Source organism: Lepidochelys olivacea, assembly GCF_965140295.1.
Source record: "Lepidochelys olivacea isolate rLepOli2 genome assembly, chromosome: 3".
Lineage (NCBI taxonomy): Eukaryota > Metazoa > Chordata > Testudines > Cheloniidae > Lepidochelys > Lepidochelys olivacea.
In genome coordinates, this window is record NC_140413.1 from 196,071,152 (window position 1) to 196,093,969 (window position 22,818).

At 40.8% G+C, this 22,818-nt stretch overlaps 1 protein-coding gene across 6 annotated transcripts in view; it reads right to left on the reverse strand.

Annotated features, from left to right (window-relative positions):
- The window catches only part of AFTPH (aftiphilin), a 57,917-nt gene that overhangs the window by 15,233 nt on the left and 19,866 nt on the right, over positions 1 to 22,818 (reverse strand). For all 6 annotated transcript variants that reach the window (XR_014711061.1, XM_084624666.1, XM_084624668.1 and 3 more), the window contains 4 exons: positions 5,730 to 5,881; positions 5,037 to 5,163; positions 4,612 to 4,668; positions 1,992 to 2,114 (listed from right to left, as the gene is read on the reverse strand). Coding sequence is in view for 5 of the 6 variants with exons in the window: in XM_084624666.1 (XP_084480792.1) it covers positions 1,992 to 2,114; positions 4,612 to 4,668; positions 5,037 to 5,163; positions 5,730 to 5,881 (459 nt within the window). In the remaining variant the exon portion in view is untranslated. The remainder of the gene's footprint in view (positions 1 to 1,991; positions 2,115 to 4,611; positions 4,669 to 5,036; positions 5,164 to 5,729; positions 5,882 to 22,818) is intronic.

Here is a 22,818-nt window from a genome sequence, read left to right on the forward strand (position 1 = left end):
GTAAACAAGACTTTTGGAAAACTGGAAGAAAAGACTTACTATACAACTGTGTACAATTCATACATCAGATCATAAACAAAAGTATTCACTGGAAAAAATTTACTATATAAGAGTTCTTGCTTTGTTTTTTCAAATACTGTCTTCCTTTCTAGAACAGTACTTCAGAGCTACTTTATTACACTTTATGGAATTTAATTATCCAGTGCCCTACCATTGCTTACTCAAAGAAATTTCTTACCTGTAATTCTTGTTCTTAGATCTCATTCTTGGATCATTTACATGTACTGAAGGGGGTTCCATAGCTGTCTTTGGCCAGTGGCCAATAGCAGGGCAGCGTGCATCTGTCATCACTAGCAGTTCTAGTGGCCCTTCATGCAATTAACAGGACCTTTTAAGAGCTCATCTCATTGAGTTTAATCAAAGCAGAATGCCAGCTAATAGCTAAAGGCATAAAATATATTCTGTCATTACATTTTACCTCCAACACAATGGAGAAGAGGTGTATGTGTGGATCTGCTGTGATAAATACCTTCAAAAAAGAATACCTGGTAATTCTCTCTAAAGATCTAGTTCACAGCAGGTCTCTACTCTTGAAGATCAAACTTCACCAGGTATTTCTTTAAGCAACTAAGAAAGCACAAAGTTATCCTGAATGCTGAGATGAGGATAACTTCAGACTCCACCAAAGTAGTCAACAGATGTCCATAATACAAAGTAGAAGATACTCGATCAAACTGGGGAGGAATGTAGATAGATCCCTAGACGACAACTTTTTTTTTTTTTTAAAAAGGGGAGTCAAGGGAAGGAGAAGAGAGTGGGGAACGGAGGTGCTGAGTCTTGCCATAGGACTTGCAAACAAACCTAGATGGGGGATGAACTGATTGCTGAAACAAGAGTCAAATCTGGCCAGTATTGATACTGATGGTGCTGAATAGAAAGACAGAGATAACTAGATATAAGCATAAACACAGATGCACTTGGAGCACCCACGGTACTGACTGTTCTGAATGGAGTCAACAGCGAAAAATACGTTCACCACCAGCAGGACATGATAGTTCTGTGTTATTCCTAAGTCAACAAGGTAGAACAAGCAGCTAATGGAGATCAATAAGACGTGAAGTGCTCGATCCAGTGGCTTGACTAAGCACCAGAACAACTGGAACTAGAATTAAAGATGTTTTTTCAATCAGAAGTCACGGGCCTGATGCATGATCAAAGGAGCTGAGGGGTTTAATTTACTTGATCTGAACTCTGAGGGATGTTTGGATTGAACCTCATTCTCTGAATCTGTGCTGAGCAAAACTGAGGTGACATGTTCATGATTTAGATGCCTCAGTATGTCCCACTGACTCAGATGCTCCAGAATGTTCCACTGACAGATGTTGGAGACAGTCACACATGCCAGTAATGGACATTTTATGACTACACTCAGGGCATTTCTTTAACTGGCCAAGCTGCTTCCTATGTATTCTGTAAGATAAAATAAAGGGAAAGAGAGAAAGGAAACACAGTGCAACAAGCACATGTTTAAAACTATGCTTTAGAAAGTTTAAGAAATTTCTGTCAGACAGGTAAAAGTTGCTCCATAAAGAAAATATGAAAACAAAAAGAAAAGGGCACTAAGGATAGGGAAAGTACAAGAAACCCAGAGAGAACTTTGAATGAAAAACATTAGCCAGAAGAGGGCCAGCTGCTATGGCACACTTCACAATCACAACAGCAGCTCATTCACAGTCAGTTGTTAGAAAGCAGCTAATCATTAGAGGTATTAGAGGTCATCAGGGCTCTTAGCAAATGCAGGTCTCCCTGTTAGTGGCTGGCAGCCAGAGACAGCTTCGGGACTCCTTCCAGACACACATGGGGTGGATCCAAGGTGGGATTTACTGTGATACAGAGAAAACTCCTTTATATGTTCAGATTCCTTTGGCCCTGGAACCCAGAACTGTAGTATTATAAAGCTAGATCAGGCACCCTGCTTTCCAGTTTTTTACCTGGAACTGATCAGATGTACATGTGCTCATCTCTGGTGATACAGGGGTAGTCTGTCCTATGGAAGCTATTTTTTCTGCAGCAGATATTGGTTTCAGAGGTTCCTTGGTAGGCTCTAACATACCCTAAAAAAATAAGAGTCATGTGTACATACATGCCAAGAACTACACAGACATTGAAAGACAGAAAATATGGTACTAAATAGTAATATTCTGAAATAGGTGGCTCCCAAACATTGTTTCTAGGATTATTTTCATATTCAATGTTTTAAGATCTCGTTCGGCTCTATTTAGTGGATCATAGGGACCATTTTACAGTAAACGATGGAGACCCAAACCCTTTAACTGAGTCTTATTACTATCAGTAATATTACACAAGTTAGAAGATACTGTTCCATGATTAAATGACATTTTCCCTCCCTGCTGTAAGTGGACTATCACAAGGATCAAGTGGCACAGGAGAAAGGAATATAGTAGTATTTACTCCATTTAACCACCCAAAACAAATTGGTTATTTATAAGAATTGAGTCATTTTGTAACATGATTTTGTCTCCAATACCTTATTTTCAGTGTGATTTGCTATTACTACTGCCAAGGATGTAAATCCGTTTTAAAATCTCAGAGAGGTCAATGAAACAGTGCTTTTCATTCTGAATCAAGTGCTCAAGGCCTAGCACAATGATCTGAGTAGGCTTTGAACTCTCAAGCTCTTTTGCACATAAGTGAGAAAAATTGGTGTAGTCACAGGCATAATTTGCATTCAGACATACAAAAGACTTCTGTTCTCACAGAAGCATGTCTAAACCATGGGTTTGTTCCACATATCGTTGAAATTGTGTAAGTTAGCCACCAAAATTAGCTTGTCCAATGGTCAAGTGGTTCTAGGAAATTAATGTTCAGGACCCAAACTCACTGGATCAGCAAAGAAACTAGATTTAGTTTCAGAATGGAGGGAACATCTGAAGCTGTGGGGTAGGAGGAGGTACTAAGTCATTTTGCATTAAAAGTCCATCTGCATACTGCTTATTTATATTTAGCAACTAACTCATTTATGTGCACACGTGTGCATGTATATTATATATAAATAAAATTTAGGAGAGTGGCTTCTATGATGTTATTTTCAACAAGAATTTCATAAAGATTACTATGAGGCATGAGCTGCTGTGATGGGTGACTAATACTGTGCATATTATTGGCCAAGTACACACCTTACCGGTACAATAGATGGTCCTGCTCCTAAATATACACAAGATAAGCCACTGCTCATTAATAAGAGATTTAAAACTCCCTCTATAGTCTACAGTAGGCATATCCTGGTACAAAGCAGTGCACAAATAGGCTTGACAAATCCAAGTCTGAAGGAACTGTTGTGAATCTTTATATTAAAATGTTTCCTGGTAAGTAACAGTAAGCATAATATGTATCAGACAGTTGTAATTTCTTCTATAAGGAGACTACATATTAACATTTAAAAAAAAATAAAATTCCCATAAACAGAAAAAGCTTTTAAAACTCTGATCAGAAAAATTATGATTCTTGGTCTGTCAATGTTTGTCTTATTACAGATATTGTCAGGTGTATGAGATGCCAGACAGGACAACATGGAGAAATTACTGCAATTCTTAAATGAAAATGGATAAGATCATCACACAACTTTACTTTAGATTTCAAAGGACACTGAAGGGAAAAACCTCCTTCACGTACTGTTGCTATTTTTTTAAAGCAACTTTCAGAGCAAAGGCAGTCTATGATGTCCGTGGAGCACATCCTATAAGGACACATGGCCTGATGCCCACTTTGTATGTGTTCCTTGAACGAGGCAGAAATTCATAGGAGCCCTTGACTCAATCGCTGCAGATCTTGTACATACAGGACTTTCATTGATTGACAGACATGGAATAGTGCATAGCAATACAAGAAGATACACATGTATCTAAGAATGTTGAAAAAAATATTGTATTTGAGAAACAGCATGTGATCATGTACTCAGACTTATGTACTAGGGATCAGAGTAATGGTTACATGAGCAAGAAGAATAATGTTTGATGGGGATAGGGGAAGAAACTTTGCTTTGTAATATAATTGTCTACAAAGGGTTTTCTTGAATTTACCTCAGCAGCATCTAGTACTAGTTACAGTCAGAAACAGTACACTGGACTTTATGGACCTATGCTCTGATCCACTTTGGCAATTCCTATGTTCACATTGCCATTTCCTAACTGAGGATTTAACCCTGCCAGTTTAAACTTCTTTACTGAGGTTTTTTCTTGAATATTTTAAAAGCTGTATTCTAATCTCATGGATTTTCACTAAATATTAAAATGGGATTAAGCTAAAAGTCATTATTCAGCCTATACACACCTTAACATATTGCATTATAATCTTTTCTTCTCACCAAAATGAGATTGGATCATTCAGCATAATTTACTAAACAAATAAAGCAAGTTATTTACATGTTTTGCAAGCTTCTCTCCCTAACAACTCTATTGATGCCCAACAAGTGTTTGAGCACACTACAAAAATCTCTTTCAGCTTGTTTGGTGCTTAATGGCACTTTATATATTTGATTATACTTTTATGGAATATACACAGTTTTTGTGGGAAGCATACTATGGTACTTACCAGTCCTGCTGCATACATGGGTACAATAACAGGCTGCTTCTTGTTGCCTGTAAAGAGCTGATAAAAAAAGATGGATGACTTAAGCAGTTCTCCCATTCTGTCTTAATCATAAATAAAATTAATATCTTTTAAAATATGGGTCAATGGATTAGGGTTATATTTATGAGATTCATATCAGAGCATAGACCATATGAATTTATAACCAAACAAGGTTTTCATTTTCTTTTAACAACTTTATACTGGAAATATAAATTTGCCTGTAGTAAATTTGAAGCTGTAGTACTAACGTATACTGACACGAAAACTCATTTTAATGTAGGTCTTCTATGAAGAGGTGATCATTCAGAAAGAAACATAGGCATGCAGAACTAAATTTACTACAGCTCACCTAAAGAAACAGTTAAAAGTTTTATAGATAAACTCACAATATTTCTTGTGTCGATTCCCAAGGAGCATAAAAGCTTTTTGTTGCTGTGGGAGCCACCCCACTGATATCTCAATCCATACGAATCATGGATATCCTGCAGCTCTGTCCACACTTCCATAAGTTCCCTAAACAGCCCATGATAAATCAAATCATCAACAGGAAGAATCATATGACTCAGCAGCTTTAGACACATTCTAATTATTAATGTGACTGACATTATAAATTCCAATTAAACTTGTGCCCAAACACTAGTACTCAGGGGAACTAAAATTGCTATAGTGTTCTCAGAACAATTATTATTCAGACTTATAATTGGAAAATGTTGCCCTCAGCAGACAGAACAGGGCCTACTTAGACTTCATCAACGCATGAATTAATACAGCAATTTGTAACAAGTGTAAGTAATAAGCTACATCCTAATTAACTATCTCATTTAGACATCACTTAAAAGTAGAGGAGAAACCACCAATTACATGAAATACTACCAGTACATGTGGTCACTGAAACAGACATACTGAACTACAATGATTAACTTTTACCCTATAATTTCTAAAAACACTTACAGAAACATTAGAATTTGACATACATCACTACATGTTTTTAAGTTATAATCTGCGTAAAGACCTGGGCTTACTAAAAGCAGCTTTATTCACTTGATTTTCTTTAAGTTTGCCATATTAGTGTTTCTTACCCACTGTTTGCCGAAGTCTCCCCTGTTCTCATCTGTTTGTTGCTTGCTTCCAGAAAAAGGCTCAAGGAAATTATCTCTTCTTCTGTTTCAAGAACAGGTATGGAAGGAAAGCAAACTTCAAACATTCGCTCCAAACGGCTTAGCAACGTTGTCTAACAAACAAACACCAAAGAAAAGTATTTCAAGTTTTCTTTAACTGCTTGTTCCAAAAATAAAGAAAAAAATCTGATGAGTGTGACAAATGAGAAACTATACATAGGTTTCAAAGTAGCATTCAAATAAAATGATAATCCACTTTTACATAATAACTTTTGTTAGAGGATCACAAAGCTCTTTACAACTCTAAGAATCACAACTGAGGGGTAGGTAAGTGACATACCCACCACTGGCAGCACTGCGATAGGTTTGACACAAGAAGTTATTACAATAGCTAGCTGAAACTGCAAGGTGAATATCGGTAGTAAAAATATGCAGCAAGTATTCCAAGTGATGTTTAGTTAGGGTGCGCGTTAATGCCCCTCATTCGTATGGTAAGTACCGTCAGATCTTTACTGAACACAAGTGGTCAAGATGTTGGTTTTGAATGTCCTCTAAAATACAGAGCTGGAAACAGCAACGTTCCCCCTGACAACAGGGGACTGGTTCAATACCAATTCACAGGGAATAGATCTATTTCCTACATCATCTAGGTATTTATCAGGTCTCCATCAAAGTACTGACCTGGGCCAAACATGCTTAGTTTATAGTCTAACAGGCTAATAGTATAAATATGAGCACCTGCTATGCAACACTTACTCTTTCCATAATACTTCCAAATACTGTGTGCTTTGCAAAGAGTATTCATTATTAGAGATTTGAGTAGCATCCAAATGTGCACTAGGCATGTTACAAATAAGAGATCCCAATTTAGCTGAAGAGCTTCAATCTAAATAGATAAATATCATGGAGGGGTGAAGGGGATGCAACGTGAGTTTTTCCACACAATCATTTCAAAATATGAACTTTGCCTATATTATTCCCGCCCCCCCCCGATTATTTAGTGTATTTTTATATAATCATTAGCCCAATTTTCTATTTTTAGCTCTTCTATAAAAAGTTAACCTATATCACTGCTCTACATCTTGGCCTTTCTCCCAGTAACTCCATTCTCTTCTCATTAACAGTTGACCAAAAGGTTTTCTGATGATTTCTGTGGGCTAGTGAGGCAGTGGAGTGCCTCCTCTAACATATCTTTTGCCTTCCTACAGAAGCTGGGACATTTTTAGGCCATCCTTTAAAAGGTGCTGGAGTGAGTGAGCCTGACAGCTTTACCTTCAGTGAAAAGCCTATTGAGGGGCAAAACACAACAAAACCCCACATTTCTCTGAATATTGACCTACCACCATTATAACAAACACCTAAGATTATTGCAACTGAAAAATCAGAGAATACACATTCCAATTTACTCTATGCATTTGATGTATAGCCACTTTCAGCGTCAACTTTTTGTGTAGAAAAAATTGTTAAACCACGACAAATTTTTGTATTTTTAAAGGACAGGTGTGGTGCTTTTTAAAAAAAATAACTATCCCTTCAGGTTTTGTAATCCTTATTACCATTTCATTTACATTTCCAACATGGCCCTTGCCATGTTGCAGCTGCTCTGCCGTTCCCTGTCTGTCCAACTGCTGCATTGCACAGCAGGGAAGAGACTAGCATTTGGCTGTTCCATTTCTGATAGTCTGTTTGGCTGTGGGAGCCCCAGGGAGAGCAGAAGAGGAGCTTGAGTTATGGTCCAAGCTTCAGGGAGTGCCTAGTAAGGATGGCTCCCCTCCACCACATAGTTACACAGAGCAGTGGACATAAAAACGCAAGATGAGAACCAGTTATTACTCCCTGATACTCTTCCCCCAAGGACAGGTTAGAGCAGCTTGGAGGCTGCTCTGATTTGCACCATCAGGTTAAAGTCCACAAGGGACTATATGCCAACTGAGGATAGCCAGAGCACAATGTACTCCAGCCACTCTCCTGCTTCTGACACACTCCTCTGCACCAAGGGCAGAGGCAAGGAGGTACAAGAGCTGGGTTTTCTTCAAACTGGGGATTTTCCCATGTTGAGTGAATCTGCAGCAGGGGACTTGCAAATGACTTCCACTCCCTTTGAAGCACCTCAGTGGCACAAATATTTAAACAAGGCAGACATGTCCATACATATTGTTTATCCTTAACCTTTTTTGATGGACAGGCTTAAAAATAATGTAATGCACTACTAATTATTTCCTTTTAGAATTTTTCTGTTAGTGCTTTTACAAGAAACAATCTATTTCAAATGTAAATATTATACTCTGTGTGCAACTACCTCAGTTGCAATGATCTTTTACAGACTACTGACGTTTACTTAATATTCCTAAGATATATGCTACAATCCATCAGAAATGCACAGCAATGCTCACTATGAAGGCAGCAGAGGTGTCCAGCCATATTGGTAAAGTAGCACACCATCAAGTTTCCCTGGAAAAGGTCAAGATTTGGAAATATACTCAAATCCCATGGTGTAATGACTAAGAATAGGTTTGCTTAAGTAACAAGCCATCTACAAAAGGAAAGTGCCTGCCACTGTGAATACCTACTGCCACTCAGAAAACCAGGTCAATGTCTAAGTTGGTGGTTTGATTTTAGGGCAGTGCAGATGACAGCAAGAGAAGGAATACAATACAAAGAGCCCTTAATAATAGAACTTCATCTCAGGCTATTGCCAGCACCCACATAAAAATTCAGATATAAAAGTTTGAGAGAGGAAGACATAATATTGTGCCAAGGCTGCAGTAACATCCTTGGCACATGCTTTTATCTATTTAAGTCTTACAAAAACATTTAGAAGGATCTCCAAGTATTTATAGGTGATGTACTGTGGAAAGTAGGAAGGTTTCCATAGAAAATCAGGAGATCTGAACTGGGGAGAATTCCAGCTCCCTGGACTCATGCAACCCAAGTACATCAAGGGAACAATGGCAATAGCTCTAAAGGGAGCAACTACACTTATTCATTTAATTGGAAATATGACACTGTGTTGGCAACTCCTGGGTGGAAAGGGAGTTATCAAAAAATAAACACTTTGCAAAATTCTGCTGCTATTTTAGAACTACTTCCTTTTTGCTCCATAAATCCCACCCAAATGCTTTACTGGAGAAAAAAAAATAGTGGAATATATATATACACACATTGTGTACAAGTACTAGGTCTTCCTGGATGATCTAGTTATACAATAACTTACTATAAAGATGAAAAAAATCACAATCTAATTATTCAATATGAAACATTATCTAAAATGCTTGGACACGGCAGCAAGTATGCTTCCTAAAATTTAATATGCAGTGTTGTAATTGTGTTGGTCCCAGGATATTAGAGAGACAAGGTGGATGAGGTAATATCTTTTATTGGACCAACTTCTGTTGGTGAGAGAGACAAGCTTGTCCTCACGAGCTCTGTGTAGCTCAAAAGCTTGACTCTCTCACCAACAGAAGTTATAATAAAAGATATCACCTCACCCACCTTGTCTCTCTAAAATTTAATATGACATCCGTTGAATAGAACAAATTGTTTGCACTTTTTTTGTGGCACTAAATGTATTTATGGATCCTGAAAGTTCTGCACACATGCACCATTACAATTTGAGGAGAAAAGAGGGGTTCTTAAATCAACAGGACCAGCTCTAGGCACCAGCAAAGCAAGCACGTGCTTGGGGCGGCACGATTCCAGGGGCGGCATTCTGCCACCCTTCCTCTCCCCCCCCCCCCCCGGGGTAGTTGCGCTCTCGGAGCTTGGGACGGCAAATTTTTTGCTTGGGGCAGCAAAAAGACCTAGAGCTGGCCCTGTAAATCAACAAGTAGAATTAAGAGAGTTAAGCCATAACTATGATATTCCAGGCAATGAAAAAGAATCAAAGATTAATTTGTTTAGTTTCCAGGATTAATAAATTTTAATAAGTGCCCCCTCAAATGGGTCAAAGCAGTTATATCTATTCTAAGGGTCATGGGCATTATAACTTAGACCTTTTGTGCCTATTAACTGCATATGGTATATATGTGGTCAATTGTTTCAAGGTCCTCTTACTGAAGGCTATTTTGCTGCAATAATGCACGCACAATAGGGTAGATTTTTTTATTCTATTCAACTATGAAGTATTAGTTTAATGTACTTCTATAACATTTCTTGTTTGGAAAGGCTATTAAAGTGCTACCTACTATTTGATTAGCATTAGTATCAATGTTTCTTTAGAGGGATTTTGGTTCATATTGTACAAGTGCTTCTGAAGGTGGCCACTCATTATATTTGAGTGTTGCCATCTCTCCAATTTCCACAGAATTTATGGTTAGCATTTTTATTTTAAAATTAGAAGGCAAGAACTGGTAGTAGCCAAATTCCAAACACAGGACACAATTGTATACCCTTATTCAAATGAGCAAGGAGCACAGGATTAGGCCCTTAACGATATCTTCTTAAAAAAACTAAGGGCCTGGTGTACACTATTTCTTCTCTTTTTACAATGCACCTCACCCATAGGCTATCAATAAAACATTTTATATAATAAATCTACACTGGCCCAAAGAAAACAGAATACTAGTTAATCCCAAAACCACAGTCTTGGAGTTTCAGTGATAATAAATTAAAAACCTTCCCCCTCAACACCTCCGTTTCCCTTCACAGCCTGGGTAATGAATGGAGAGACCTTGCAACTTGCCCTGAAAGGCAACAAATTTGGTCTCCATTGGCAGATGTTACTTTGAAAGTAAAGAGCGTGGGAGGGGGGCCCTCCACTGAGCACCTTGCCACAAGCTCAATGTTGTACAAATATAGCAAGTGTAAGACTGCTTCCCAGTTGCCATGGTATAACAGAAGGAGAGGCATGGAAGGGAGAGTCCCTCCTATGTAAAAGATCCAAACAACAGAGGGATTTTAAAGATAACTGCAATTCAAGGTTTTAGCTTTAACTGCACAAAAATCTTTTGAAAGACTTACACGTTCAGGTCTGACTATGGAGATTAAACCAACAAAATGATGCATAGGCAAAAGCATATGAAGAGAATAAAGCAGCTAAATTTATATATCTAGACGAGAAAAGGGTTTGTGGGGACATGATCTTATAACAATTTCAAGTTCACAAGTTAAATGAAGAAAGAGAATTATTTGGTCTCAGAAGATGAAGACCAAGGAGCAATGGCCTGAAGCCAAGGAAGAGAAAATTTGGATTAAAGTAAAGAACGTTAAAGTGCATCTCCAATGTTAGACATCTGTCCAGAGCAGTGGACCTAATTCACAAATATTTCTGTCCAAAAAGCAGAAGTTTTCTTGTTAAATAAAATTGGAAGCTCCTGGTGCTGGGATTTATGCTAAACTGACCATGTATATTTGTGTCCAAAGGGGCGAGTAGCTTTCTGAGACAGTCTTTTGCAAGAACTGGCCTATACAGTTTTTGCACTGACTTAACTAAATAGGTTTGGAAATGGATTTAAAAACTGTTGCAACTCTCCTAATTTGGACACTCTTGCATCAATTTAACAGGGTCATAAAGTTGGTTTAATGCAATAGTTCACACACAGTGCTACACACATTTAACTAATTTTTTTTTTTTAAACACCACCTTAGTTAAGCTGGTGCAACCTGTTATCTAAAAGCTCAAAGGATTCTTTACCCCAGAAACAAACTTCCTTTCAAACACCTTCTAACAATTTACCCCTTTCTCTTCGGTGTGGACTCCATCTGGAAGGAGCAGAGTCTTCACAGAAGCACTTCAGAGACAAATTTCCATTCGTTATGACAGAGCAACATATCCATCCAGGTAGAAGCCAAACTTACAGACAAGAAAACTAGTTTTCCCTTTCTGTTCCCATATTTAAACATTTTAAAAGACAAATCTAAATGTAAGGTGTTTTTGTGAATTCTTTAAAAGATTCAGCAAAGACAGTTGTTTGTTTTAAATATTCCAAGAGAGCATTTGCTGTTCACAACACTAAGCTGGTACATGCAAATCAGAAAGTGAAAACAGTCTGTTTTCACTGTGAAAGCACAAAGGTTGAAAAAGTAAATAGCTAGTATAAATCACAAACATAAATAATACAATTTTTTCAATAATATAAGGTATTTTTAGAAAAAATATTCCATGCCTCTTTCTAATAAGTGGTATTTTTAAAGTGACACTAAAAAGCTTTTACAGTGAACTACTGAGCAAACTGAAAATTAAGTAAAAAGTTATCCACAAAAGGGAATAGGATGGATGGATAACCTTTTTTCCTGCTTTTTAAAAAAAACGAAAACAAATCATCAGGAATGTCAAGCCTTGTTTTCCTGGTTTGCATGTTTATTGTAAGCTCTTATTCCTTAATAGAAGAGGGTACTGAATCTTTAGCAAACAAAACTTCTCTTCCATCTGTTTAAGTTACGTACATTTTAACTTAATTGAACAAAAATAAACTTTAAACAATTTTTTTTTTTAAAATACACTGAGTAAAATTTACTTTCCCTCCCAATAAGTTACGTTACCATTTCAACTATCAGACAGGAAAAAACAGGATAATTAAGACTAAACTATTGTTACTTAGTTGTAAGGTTTACTAACTTTTTGAATACTCTTTTCCAAGTCTTCTTCTAGACAAGATACCATAAAGCTATCACAAACCCAAATTCTGGGTGGACTCCTCCTGAAGGTTGAAACAACAGACTGGACTTCTACATAGAGTGCTTCCGCCGACGTACACGGGCTGAAATTGTGGAAAAGCAGCATCACTTGCCCCATAACCTCAGCCATGCAGAACACAATGCCATGCACAGCCTCAGAAACAACTCTGACATCATAATCAAAAAGGCTGACAAAGGAGGTGCTGTCATCATCATGAATAGGTCGGAATATGAACAAGAGGCTGCTAGGCAGCTCTCCAACACCACTTTCTACAAGCCATTACCCTCTGACCCCACTGAGGGTTACCAAAAGAAACTACAGCATTTGCTCAAGAAACTCCCTGAAAAAGCACAAGAACAAATCCGCACAGACACACCCCTGGAACCTCGACCAGGGGTATTCTATCTACTACCCAAGATCCATAAACCTGGAAATCCTGGACACCCCATCATCTCAGGCATTGGCACCCTGACAGCAGGATTGTCTGGCTACGTAGACTCCCTCCACAGGCCCTACACTCCCAGCTATCTTCGAGGACTTCCTGAGGAAACTACAATCCATCGGTGATCTTCCTGAAAACACCATCCTAGCCACTATGGATGTAGAAGCCCTCTACACCAACATTCCACACAAAGATGGACAACAAGTCGTCAGGAACAGTATCCCCGATAATGTCACGGCAAACCTGGTGGCTGAACTTTGTGACTTTGTCCTCACAGATAACTATTGCACATTTGGGGACAATATATACCTTCAAATCAGCGGCACTGCTATGGGTACCCGCATGGCCCCACAGTATGCAACATTTTTATGGCTGACTTAGAACAACGCTTCCTCAGCTCTCGTCCCCTAATGCCCCTACTCTACCTGCGCTACACTGATGACATCTTCATCATCTGGACCCATGGAAAAGGAGACCTTGAGGAATTCCACCATGATTTCAACAATTTTCATCCCACCATCAACCTCAGCCTGGACCAGTCCACACAAGAAATCCACTTCCTAGACACTACGGTGCTAATAAGCGATGGTCACAAACACCACCCTATACCGGAAACCTACTGACCGCTATGCCTACCTACATGCCTCCAGCTTTCATCCAGACCACACCACACGATCCATTGTCTACAGCCAAGCTCTACAATACAACTGCATTTGCTCCAACCCCTCTGACACCTACAAGTTCTCTATCAAGCATTCTTACATCTACAATACCCACCTGCTGAAGTGAAGAAACAGAATGACAGAGCCAGAAGAGTACCCAGAAGTTACCTACCACAGGACAGGCCCAACAAAGAAAATAACAGAAAGCTACTAGCCATCACCTTCAGCCCCCAACTAAAACCTCTCCAACGCATCATCAAGGATCTACAACCTATCCTGAAGGACGACCCATCACTCTCACAGATCTTGGGAGACAGGCCAGTCCTGGCTTACAGACAGCCCCCCAACCTGAAGCAAATACTCACCAGCAACCACACACCACACAACAGAACCACTGACCCAGGAACCTATCCTTGCAACAAAGCCCGTTGCCAACTGTGTCCACATATCTATTCAGGGGACACCACCATAGGGCCTAATTACATCAGCCACACTATCAGAGGCTCGTTCACCTGCACATTTACCAATGTGATGTATGCCATCATGTGCCAGCAATGCCCCTCTGCCATGTACATTGACCAAACTGGACAGTCTCTACATAAAAGAATCAGTGGACACAAATCAGACGTCAAGAATTATAACATTCAAAAACCAGTTGGAAAACACTTCAGTCTCTTTGGTCACTCGATTACAGACCTAAAAGTGGCAATTCTTAAAAACAAACTTCAAAAAGAGACTCCAAGAAGAGACTGCTGAATTGGAATTAATTTGCAAACTAGATACAATTAACTTAGGCTTGAATGAAGACTGGGAGTGGATAGGTCATTACACAAAGTAAAACTATTTTCCCATGTTTATTCCCTCCCCCGCTGTTCCTCAGATGTTCTTGTCAACTGCTGGAAATGGCCCACCTTAATTATCACTACAAAAGGTCTTCCTCCCCGCCCCCGGCCCGCTCTCCTGCTGGTAATAGCTCACCTTACCTGATCGCTCTCGTTACAGTGTGTATGATAACACCCATTGTTTCATGTTCTGTGTATATAAATCTCCCCACTGTATTTTCCACTGAATGCATCTGATGAAGTGAGCTGTAGCTCACGAAAGCTTATGCTCAAATAAATTTGTCAGTCTCTAAGATGCCACAAGTCCTTCTTTTCTTTTTGCGGATACAGACTAACACGGCTGCTACTCTGAAATCCAACTTTGTCTTCTTTTCCAGGTCCTTCCTAGTCAAACTGTGTGTGTTATAAAGTAAACCATTTTTAATTACTTACTTGACTTTCATTTTTAAAGTATAGTTTCCTTCATTCAGAGAAGCCATTTAATGGCTCATTTGCTGATATACTTACTACTAGCAGACTTTAGAACTTTGCTTCAATGAGAAACCCCTGCTGACAACAATAAGCAGTAGTAACAGGCACAGCTTGTTATGTATGGTTACAGCTTAACTTGTGAAACTTACAATGTATCTGAACTTAAATATGTGCCAATGCAACCTTAATTCATCCCCATGTATGTTGTGATACAGCCTTCAGTTACATGATTACATACTATTTCTCCATAAAACCCCCACTTCATTCAGTGCATAGAACTGATGGTGCTCACTGAATGGACAGCTATTCAATATTTCTTTCTATCCTCAGAGATTCATTGATTCTAAGGCCAGAAAGGACCACTGTAATCATCTAGTCTGACCTCCTGTGTAACACAGGCCATAGAACTCCTTCAAAATAATTTATTTGATATAGAGCATGTCTTTTAGAAAAAACATCATTTTGATTTTAAAATGGCCAGTGATGGAGAATCCACCTCACTATTAAAAATGTATACCTTATTTCCAGTCCCTTTTCTTTCATTGTATCCCCATGTTTTATTTACTGGACACCATTCAAATTCAGCACTCAGTTCAGATTTACTCATTTCCCCCAGACTATTTTTAGGAAACTTAAAGCACCTGAGAGCTTCACAAATATTAATGAATTTATCTTTATAAATTAACCTTTGTGAAATTAGGTGGTATTATCCTCATTTTACAGATGGAGAACTGAACCACAAGGTCATACCCAAAATTGTTACAAGTGTCCACTAATTTTGGGGGTCCAACTTAATATGCCTATGGCCTGATTTTTACTGAGTACTTAGGAAATTTTATAGCACTTTATGTTACACAGAACCACTCGAATCAACTTCAGTTGCAATTATGAGTGCTCAGTTACCCAAACTGGGACAATATCTGAGTTATTTCTCAGGAATATTTTGTATCACATGGTTTCCCTGTTCAGTTTAATATTATTTCCTGATTGAATGCACAGGTTTAAACCAAAGAAAGCTGTAAAGCAGGGGTGGGCAAACTACAGCCCGTGGGCCAGATCTGGCCCATAAGGGCTTTGGATCCGGCCCACAGGATTGCCACCCCCATGGCACCGCGGGCCTCACGCCGCTCCCGGAAGCGGCCAGCACCATGTCCCTGTGGCCCCTGGGGAAAGGGGGGCAAGGGCTCCGCACGCTGCCCTCGCCTGTGGGTACCTCCCACCGCAGCTCCCATTGGCCGGGAACAGGGAACCATGTGGTGCTGGCCTTCCGGTAGCGGCATGGGGCCAGGGCAGGCAGGCAGGCAGGGAACCTGCCCTGGCCCTGGAGCACGCCTCTGCCACCCCGGAACTGCTCCAGGTACGCGGCGCCGGGACGGAGCCTGCACCCCAAACCCTTCCTGCACCCTACACCCCAACCCCCAGCCCTGAGCCCCCTCCCACACTCCCCATCCTTCCTGTACCCCAATCCCCTGCCCCGAGCCCCTTTCTGCACACTGAACCCACTCCCACACTCCAACCCCCTGCCCCAGCCCTACATTCATGGCCTTGCATGCAATTCCCCACCCAGATGTGGCTATAGGGTCGAAAAGTTTGCCCACCTCTGCTGTAAAGGGAGGTTGTTAAGGAACCCATGAAGGGCAAAACAATGACAGATAAAGCAGTCTTTCAGGTACCTGCCTTAAAAAAAAAACTAAAACAATGGCTGGGCCTCAGTTGAGGGAAGAAACTACCTTGCTGGAACCATACAGATAAAGATATTTTTCTCTTCCCAAAGCTAGGGCTGAGATCAAAAGACTCTCAAGGGTTAAAGAAAGTGCCCTGGCAGAGAGGGAGAAAGGAAGTATCAGCTCAGTGGGAAGCTGAAAGAGAGAGAGAGTCAGCATGCAGCAGGGCTGACATAGAGAGCCAGAGTCTGCAGTAAGCAAGCTGTAACGTGCAGTACTGGTTTACAATGGTGCCAGTGGCACCAGGCCCACACTTAAATGGGGCCCCCAGCCCAGCCTGCTCCACTCGCACTGCAACCTGAGCCGCTGGTTCCTCTCCACCTCCCCACTCACTCCTCTTGGCCAGCAGGCCCAGGGCTTCTCTATTCTCCCTGGCCCCGCCCTCCGACTGCACCCGATTCCTTGCCCCTCCACCCCCCCCCCCGCCCACTGCTTGCTCCTCTCAGTGGCCAGCCAGCCAAGGGCTCCTCTCTGCCCCCCTCATCACTGGCAGAGGAGAGGAGCCCTCAGCCACTACTGCTCCAGGTCAGTGATTGACTGTCCACTTCCACTTTCCCCGGGGTTGGAGCCCACCTCTCCCTGGTACTCTGCAGAAGCAGCGGGCTGGGGAAGTCGGTGGCTGCCCCCCCACAGCCCCTGGAAGGAAATGCCTCCTCTGCCACAAGCACCAGTGCCAGGCAGGCAGGGCTGGGTGGGGTCCCGGGGCTGCGCTATGCTCCTGAGCTTCAGCTGTCTTGCCCCATAGCACTGTACTGGGAGGGGAGATCCCTGCTCTGCGCTAGCTCAGCAGGGCTGGTGAGTGCGGCCAGGGGGCAGGGCTTGGGGAGTGGGTCTCTGGGGAGTCTGTTTTGGGGTGCTGGGCTGTGAGGGGTATGTTGGAGAGTGCTGGGTGAGGTCTGTGTGTGTTGGGGCACTAGGGTGTGGGGGTGCTGGACAGTTGTGATGGGGCTGCGGGCAGGCAGGCACTGGGTAGAGGTGGTGGTGTGCAGGGCACTGTGCATTTGGGGGGGAGGGGGGCTTATGAGTGGAGCACTGGGCAGTGCGGCATGGGCCTGCCCCCACGGGGAAGGGGCATGCTGGTACCACAGGGCCGGGGGGGCCAGTGTGCATCTGGCGACTGCTGGTTTGTAACCAGTGCCCTTGCACTGCACTGGGTGGAGCAGGGCCACCCCTGCCATGCCATGCCCCACTGCCCCTGGCCAGACCCTCACTGCAGGGACCGGCCTCCCCATGCCATGCTCCACTGCCCCCATGAGGGCCCACAAAAGGTTAATCCAGCCCTGGTAACTTGGTGCCCACAGAACAAGGGACAACAAGGCTAAGTCATGTCTACCTAGGACTTGGGGGGTGGGGGGGGGAGAGAAGAGATGCCAAGTGTAGGTAAGACAATAGGCGTTTATGTCTCTGATTTTTAAATCTACTTCTTTACATTCTGTGTATTGTTTGGGCAAATAATTCCTACTTTGTTTTGTACACGCTGCTTCTGTATCACTGCATAGACTCCTGAAAGGCAATTCTGGCAGGGTCCAAGCCCAGTTGGATCTGCTAGGTAACAAAGCTGGCACCCAAGGAGGGGCCCAAAGATCCAGTCAGATAATGTTTAGATTGTGGCATCTCAGCCCAAAGAGATATGGAGGGATGGACCTGCCACTTGCAAGAGGTGCACTCAGGAGGACTGGAAGAGGATCTAAAAGGGCAGCCTACCTAGGGACAGTGACAAACAAAACTTCTTCAAATCAGGCACCAGGTGTGACAGAGTGGGGATCCAGAAAATGAACACACAATTAGCAAACACCTGTGAAAAGTTTAAGTTAAATTTAAGTTTGACGTTAAAGGGACTTGCTCAGATCACATAGGAACTCAAAGAAGGGGATAGAAGCTAGTTTTCCAAAGTGGCATCCAACGGTATTAACCACAAGACAGTCTCTCTCTTCCTGCAGTCCCTTGCCTTCCAATTCCTGCAATAAATGAGGAAGGGGCCCTACAGACCCCTTTCTCACTACACAACCCTAATTCATTCCACAAGCACTGCCAATCCTGTACACTGCATGAGGCAGGGGTCCTGTGTGGCGGCAGGAGGTGGGAAAAGAGCATTATATGCACTAGGAAGCAGAATTAATGTTGCGCAGGCAACCTGCATTCTGGCATTGCCTAGGTTTAAGTGCTTAACTTTGTACCCTTAAGATCTTTTCTATGTCGTTTCCTAAATTTTTAAAAAGCAAACTGTAAAACAGAAATTCCATCCTGTGAAACCACAGTGACCCTCCCCTGGGATATCTGTGGGGTTGGCACCTTTAGATCCACAGCACAAGTAGGAGAGGGCTGAGCTAATGGAGGAACAAGCGACAGTAGTAAGCTGTTAATCTCTGTGTGGACCAGTCATGGGCAGGAAATAAAACATTTTGCGAGTGGGTTTCACAGATAATTGTTAGACAGCAAAGAGGTGTTGATTTTGGAATCCTGGATTCTATTGAAGTTTCTGGAGAGAAGTGTACTCTAGTGGATAGAGACCCTTCTGTCCCATTCCCTGCACCCACCCACCCCGGCTCCCCAGCAACACACAACATCCAGCTTGTCCCTTTTTATACCTCTTCCATCTCCCCAAATGTTTCAAGTTTGGCAAATTACAAGCAACTGATTACGTGGCCTTGTAACAAAGTGTTAGCCAACTTTAATTATAGGTGTTGCTGCCAGCTCTGCCTATAATAAATTGCATTCCATCCCTCCTCATTTGTTTTTCTGCTTTCTATAGAGTGCCTGATTCTGTGAGCCATTACTCATCTGAATAACTTCACTGAAGTCAGAGGAATTATCCGTGTACAGGCTCGCAAGACCTGGCCCCTAGACTGAGGGTATTTTCAGGATACGGAACTTGTCTATGGAGGTATCTATAGAAACCTACCAAACTATTAGCATTATTTTTCACAGGTGCTGGGAAGTGGGAGGATTGTTCTTAAATATCTTAAATGTTCGTGTGTCAAGGTTCCTTCCCCACTCTGAACTCTAGGATACAGATGTGGGGACCTGCATGAAAACCTCCTAAGCTTACTTTTACCAGCTTAGGCTAAAACTTCCCCAAGGTACAAACTATTTTACCCTTTGCCCTTGGACTTCCACTGCCACCACCAAACGTTTATCTGGATTTATTTTATTAGGAAAGTGTTGTTTGGAAACGTCTTTCCCCCAAAAATCCTCCCAACCCTTGCACCCTACTTCCTGGGGAAGGTTTGGTAAAAATCCTCACCAATTTGCATAGGTGACCACAGACCCAAACCCTTGGATCTTAAGAACAATGAAAAAAGCATTCAGGTCTTACAAGAAGAATTTTAATAGAAGAAACAGTAAAAAAAAGTAGTAACAATAAAAAGAATCACCTCTGTAAAATCAGGATGGTAAATACCTTACAGGGTAATCAGATTCAAAACATAGAGAATCCCTCTAGGCAAAACCTTAAGTTACAAAAAGACACACAGACAGAAATATCCATTCTATTCAGCACAGTCTAATTTCTCATCCATTTAAAGAAACCATAATCTAACGCATACCTAGCTAGATTACTTACTAAGTTTTAAGACTCCATTCCTGTTCTGTCCCCAGCAAAAGCATCACACAGACAGACAGATTTGTTTTCTCCCTCCCTCCAGCTTTGAAAGTATCTTGTCACCTCACTGGCACCTGACCAAAATGACCAATGAGGTTATCCTAGCTTCTTAACCCCTTACAGGTGAGAGGATTTTTCCTCTGGACAGGAGGGATCTTAAAGGGATTTACCCTTCCCTTTATATTTATGACATCGTGGTAATGGATTTTTCTGCATAATTTAAAAAGAAATAGGACATACCTGAGTGTTGAGATGTATGGTGCAGGCTATGAACAAATGATTTATTGGTTTTGTTGAGTGGCAATCAGTGAATTAGATTAACTGTTAAGCACCGTCAACGTGCTCAGCGCATCCATGACATGGAAGATGGCAGCCTCTGCCCCAAGAAGCTTATGTGCAGTATCACGTCTAACCCTATATATTGATCAGAATAGGACCTTATACTTAAAAAAGGAGGCCTAGACTATATTGCAACAACTGTTATTGGATCTTCACAGTCAAAATGAGACATTACTGGATGCTTTGTAAGTTTTAAATATTAAACAGCTTATGTAATGTTTGTCCATCAGCCTTTGGTTTTGAGAGAAGAAACTATTTTTATGTCCCATTAAAAAGGATTTGTCAAAATATCAGTTTTCAGCAATGTACAGATGAAGTTGTGCAACTTCTTAGTCTACTTGCAACAAGAAGTGTGGAAGATCCCATTCAGAAACTGCAATTTTAGACAATTTATTTTAAAGGGAGGCTGCCCTGATTAAAAATTCCAGCAACAATTAAATTATATGTTCAAGTACTTGACACTGATGATCTGTTTAATATTGCAGAAATTAAATTTCTGACAGAAACAAATAAGTTCAGAGCAGAGATTTTCATTTTGTCCTCAAACACCCTGGTTGTGCCTTTGTGATCTAGTTATGTTTACAAAAACATTGCTCTAGGTTACCACTAACAACATTAAATTAAACTCTCCCACGCCCTCAATTTATAATCTATATGTTACTGGCAAAACTAGGTTACTTATAATTCCTCTCCGTATACAGTCCTCACTTGAGCCAACTTTTGTAGTTAAGCCAACATCAAAATTGACCCCCAGAATCATTAAAGCAGTTAGCATAGATCAGTGCTACATCCCTTGATTCATGCAGTTTATGGCTCTAATACTACATTCAGAAGACACAGCAACCTCGCTACCTGTTCCCTGATTCCAGAGAGAAACAGGAGTGAAGGACGATTGGTGAAGTCAACATTTGGAAGACTCCAGCTACTGATAAATAACTCATTTTTTCCCCTCCATGAAAGGATCTCAACCATGCCACTATACAGTACTGGTATAGTTTTTGCATTTAAAACAGTAATCACATCGAGTGAGCACACAAATACAGAATGCTATCAATTAGATAAGGAAATACTTAGCATCACAGTTAAATGCAAGGTGGAACAAATTCTTTAGCATAACCAGTCTGCTCCACCTTGCAATTAGCTGTGATGCTCGGAGTACCTTTTCCAGACCTGAAGAAGAACTCTGTCTCAAAAACTTCTCTCTCTCTTGCCCACAGAAGTTGGTGCAATAAAAAAAAAATTACCTCACCCACCTTGTCTCTCTAATGTCCTGAGACCTACACAGCTACAACTACACTGCACATGCTCAGCAAAGGGAGCTTTAAACTCAGTACAGTTGTTCTGAAGTCAAGAATGTACAACTACATTCAAACATCTACCCTGGTGCAAGAGAACCAGATGACTGAAGAAAAAGCCCAGCTAGTAAGTTAGAAATTAGTATTTAGTTACACAATTAGCAATAAGGCAAAAATGCAATGAATGTTACCAGCATCTTTTGAAGAATCATCTATCCCCATATTCTTGCTTAGGTATAGCAGTGATCAAAAGAAATCACTCTTGAATATTAATACCTTTGCCATAATGTTTAACCTCCCTCCCCCCACAAATTAGTGTTTTACATAGGAGTTTTCATAACAATTGACCCTTTAATTTTCTAATTAGTGTGACCTTAAGATTTAAAGCATTAGGGAAAGAATTTCATATTTTACTACTAGACCAGGAACAATTTTGTAACAGATTGACTATGCATGACGAGGAAGTCAGAGAGGACAACACGAACAGGAACTAAGTGACAAGTAAAAGTCTTAGGAAAACACTTTACGTTATAAGATTTTTAAAAAAAGATTAAGATTGGTGATCAGTTTATCAGTCACTTATTTTAACAGACTACATTTCAGGGACTAGGAGACCTATCAGCTTTCAATTACTCTCTTTAAAACAATTTTTTAAAAGGAGTATTGATTTAAAAAGAACACCATTGTATTATTTTGCATCTGTACATCAAATGATAATGAAAACCACTGAAGCTGTTTCTATACACCAAAACAGTAAGTCCATCTATGGAACAGCTGAAAAATGACACATTTGGTGAGTCTCTAAGTGCCTCTCCATAATGGAAACTTCAAAGGAGTTCTACATCTGTCAGAGGAATACATCTGTGGAAGGAATACATTTTCCAAAAACCAAATAAAAATTCTCGTAACAAGTATTCTTTGTGAAATACACAAAAGCTACTGCTTTATATATATTCAAAAATGTGCACTGGGAAAGAACTGTATGCACAATGGATTATTTTTAAAATAGGGACACGGTGATGTAAGCCTTATAAAGCAATTTCAAAAAAATCCAAAAA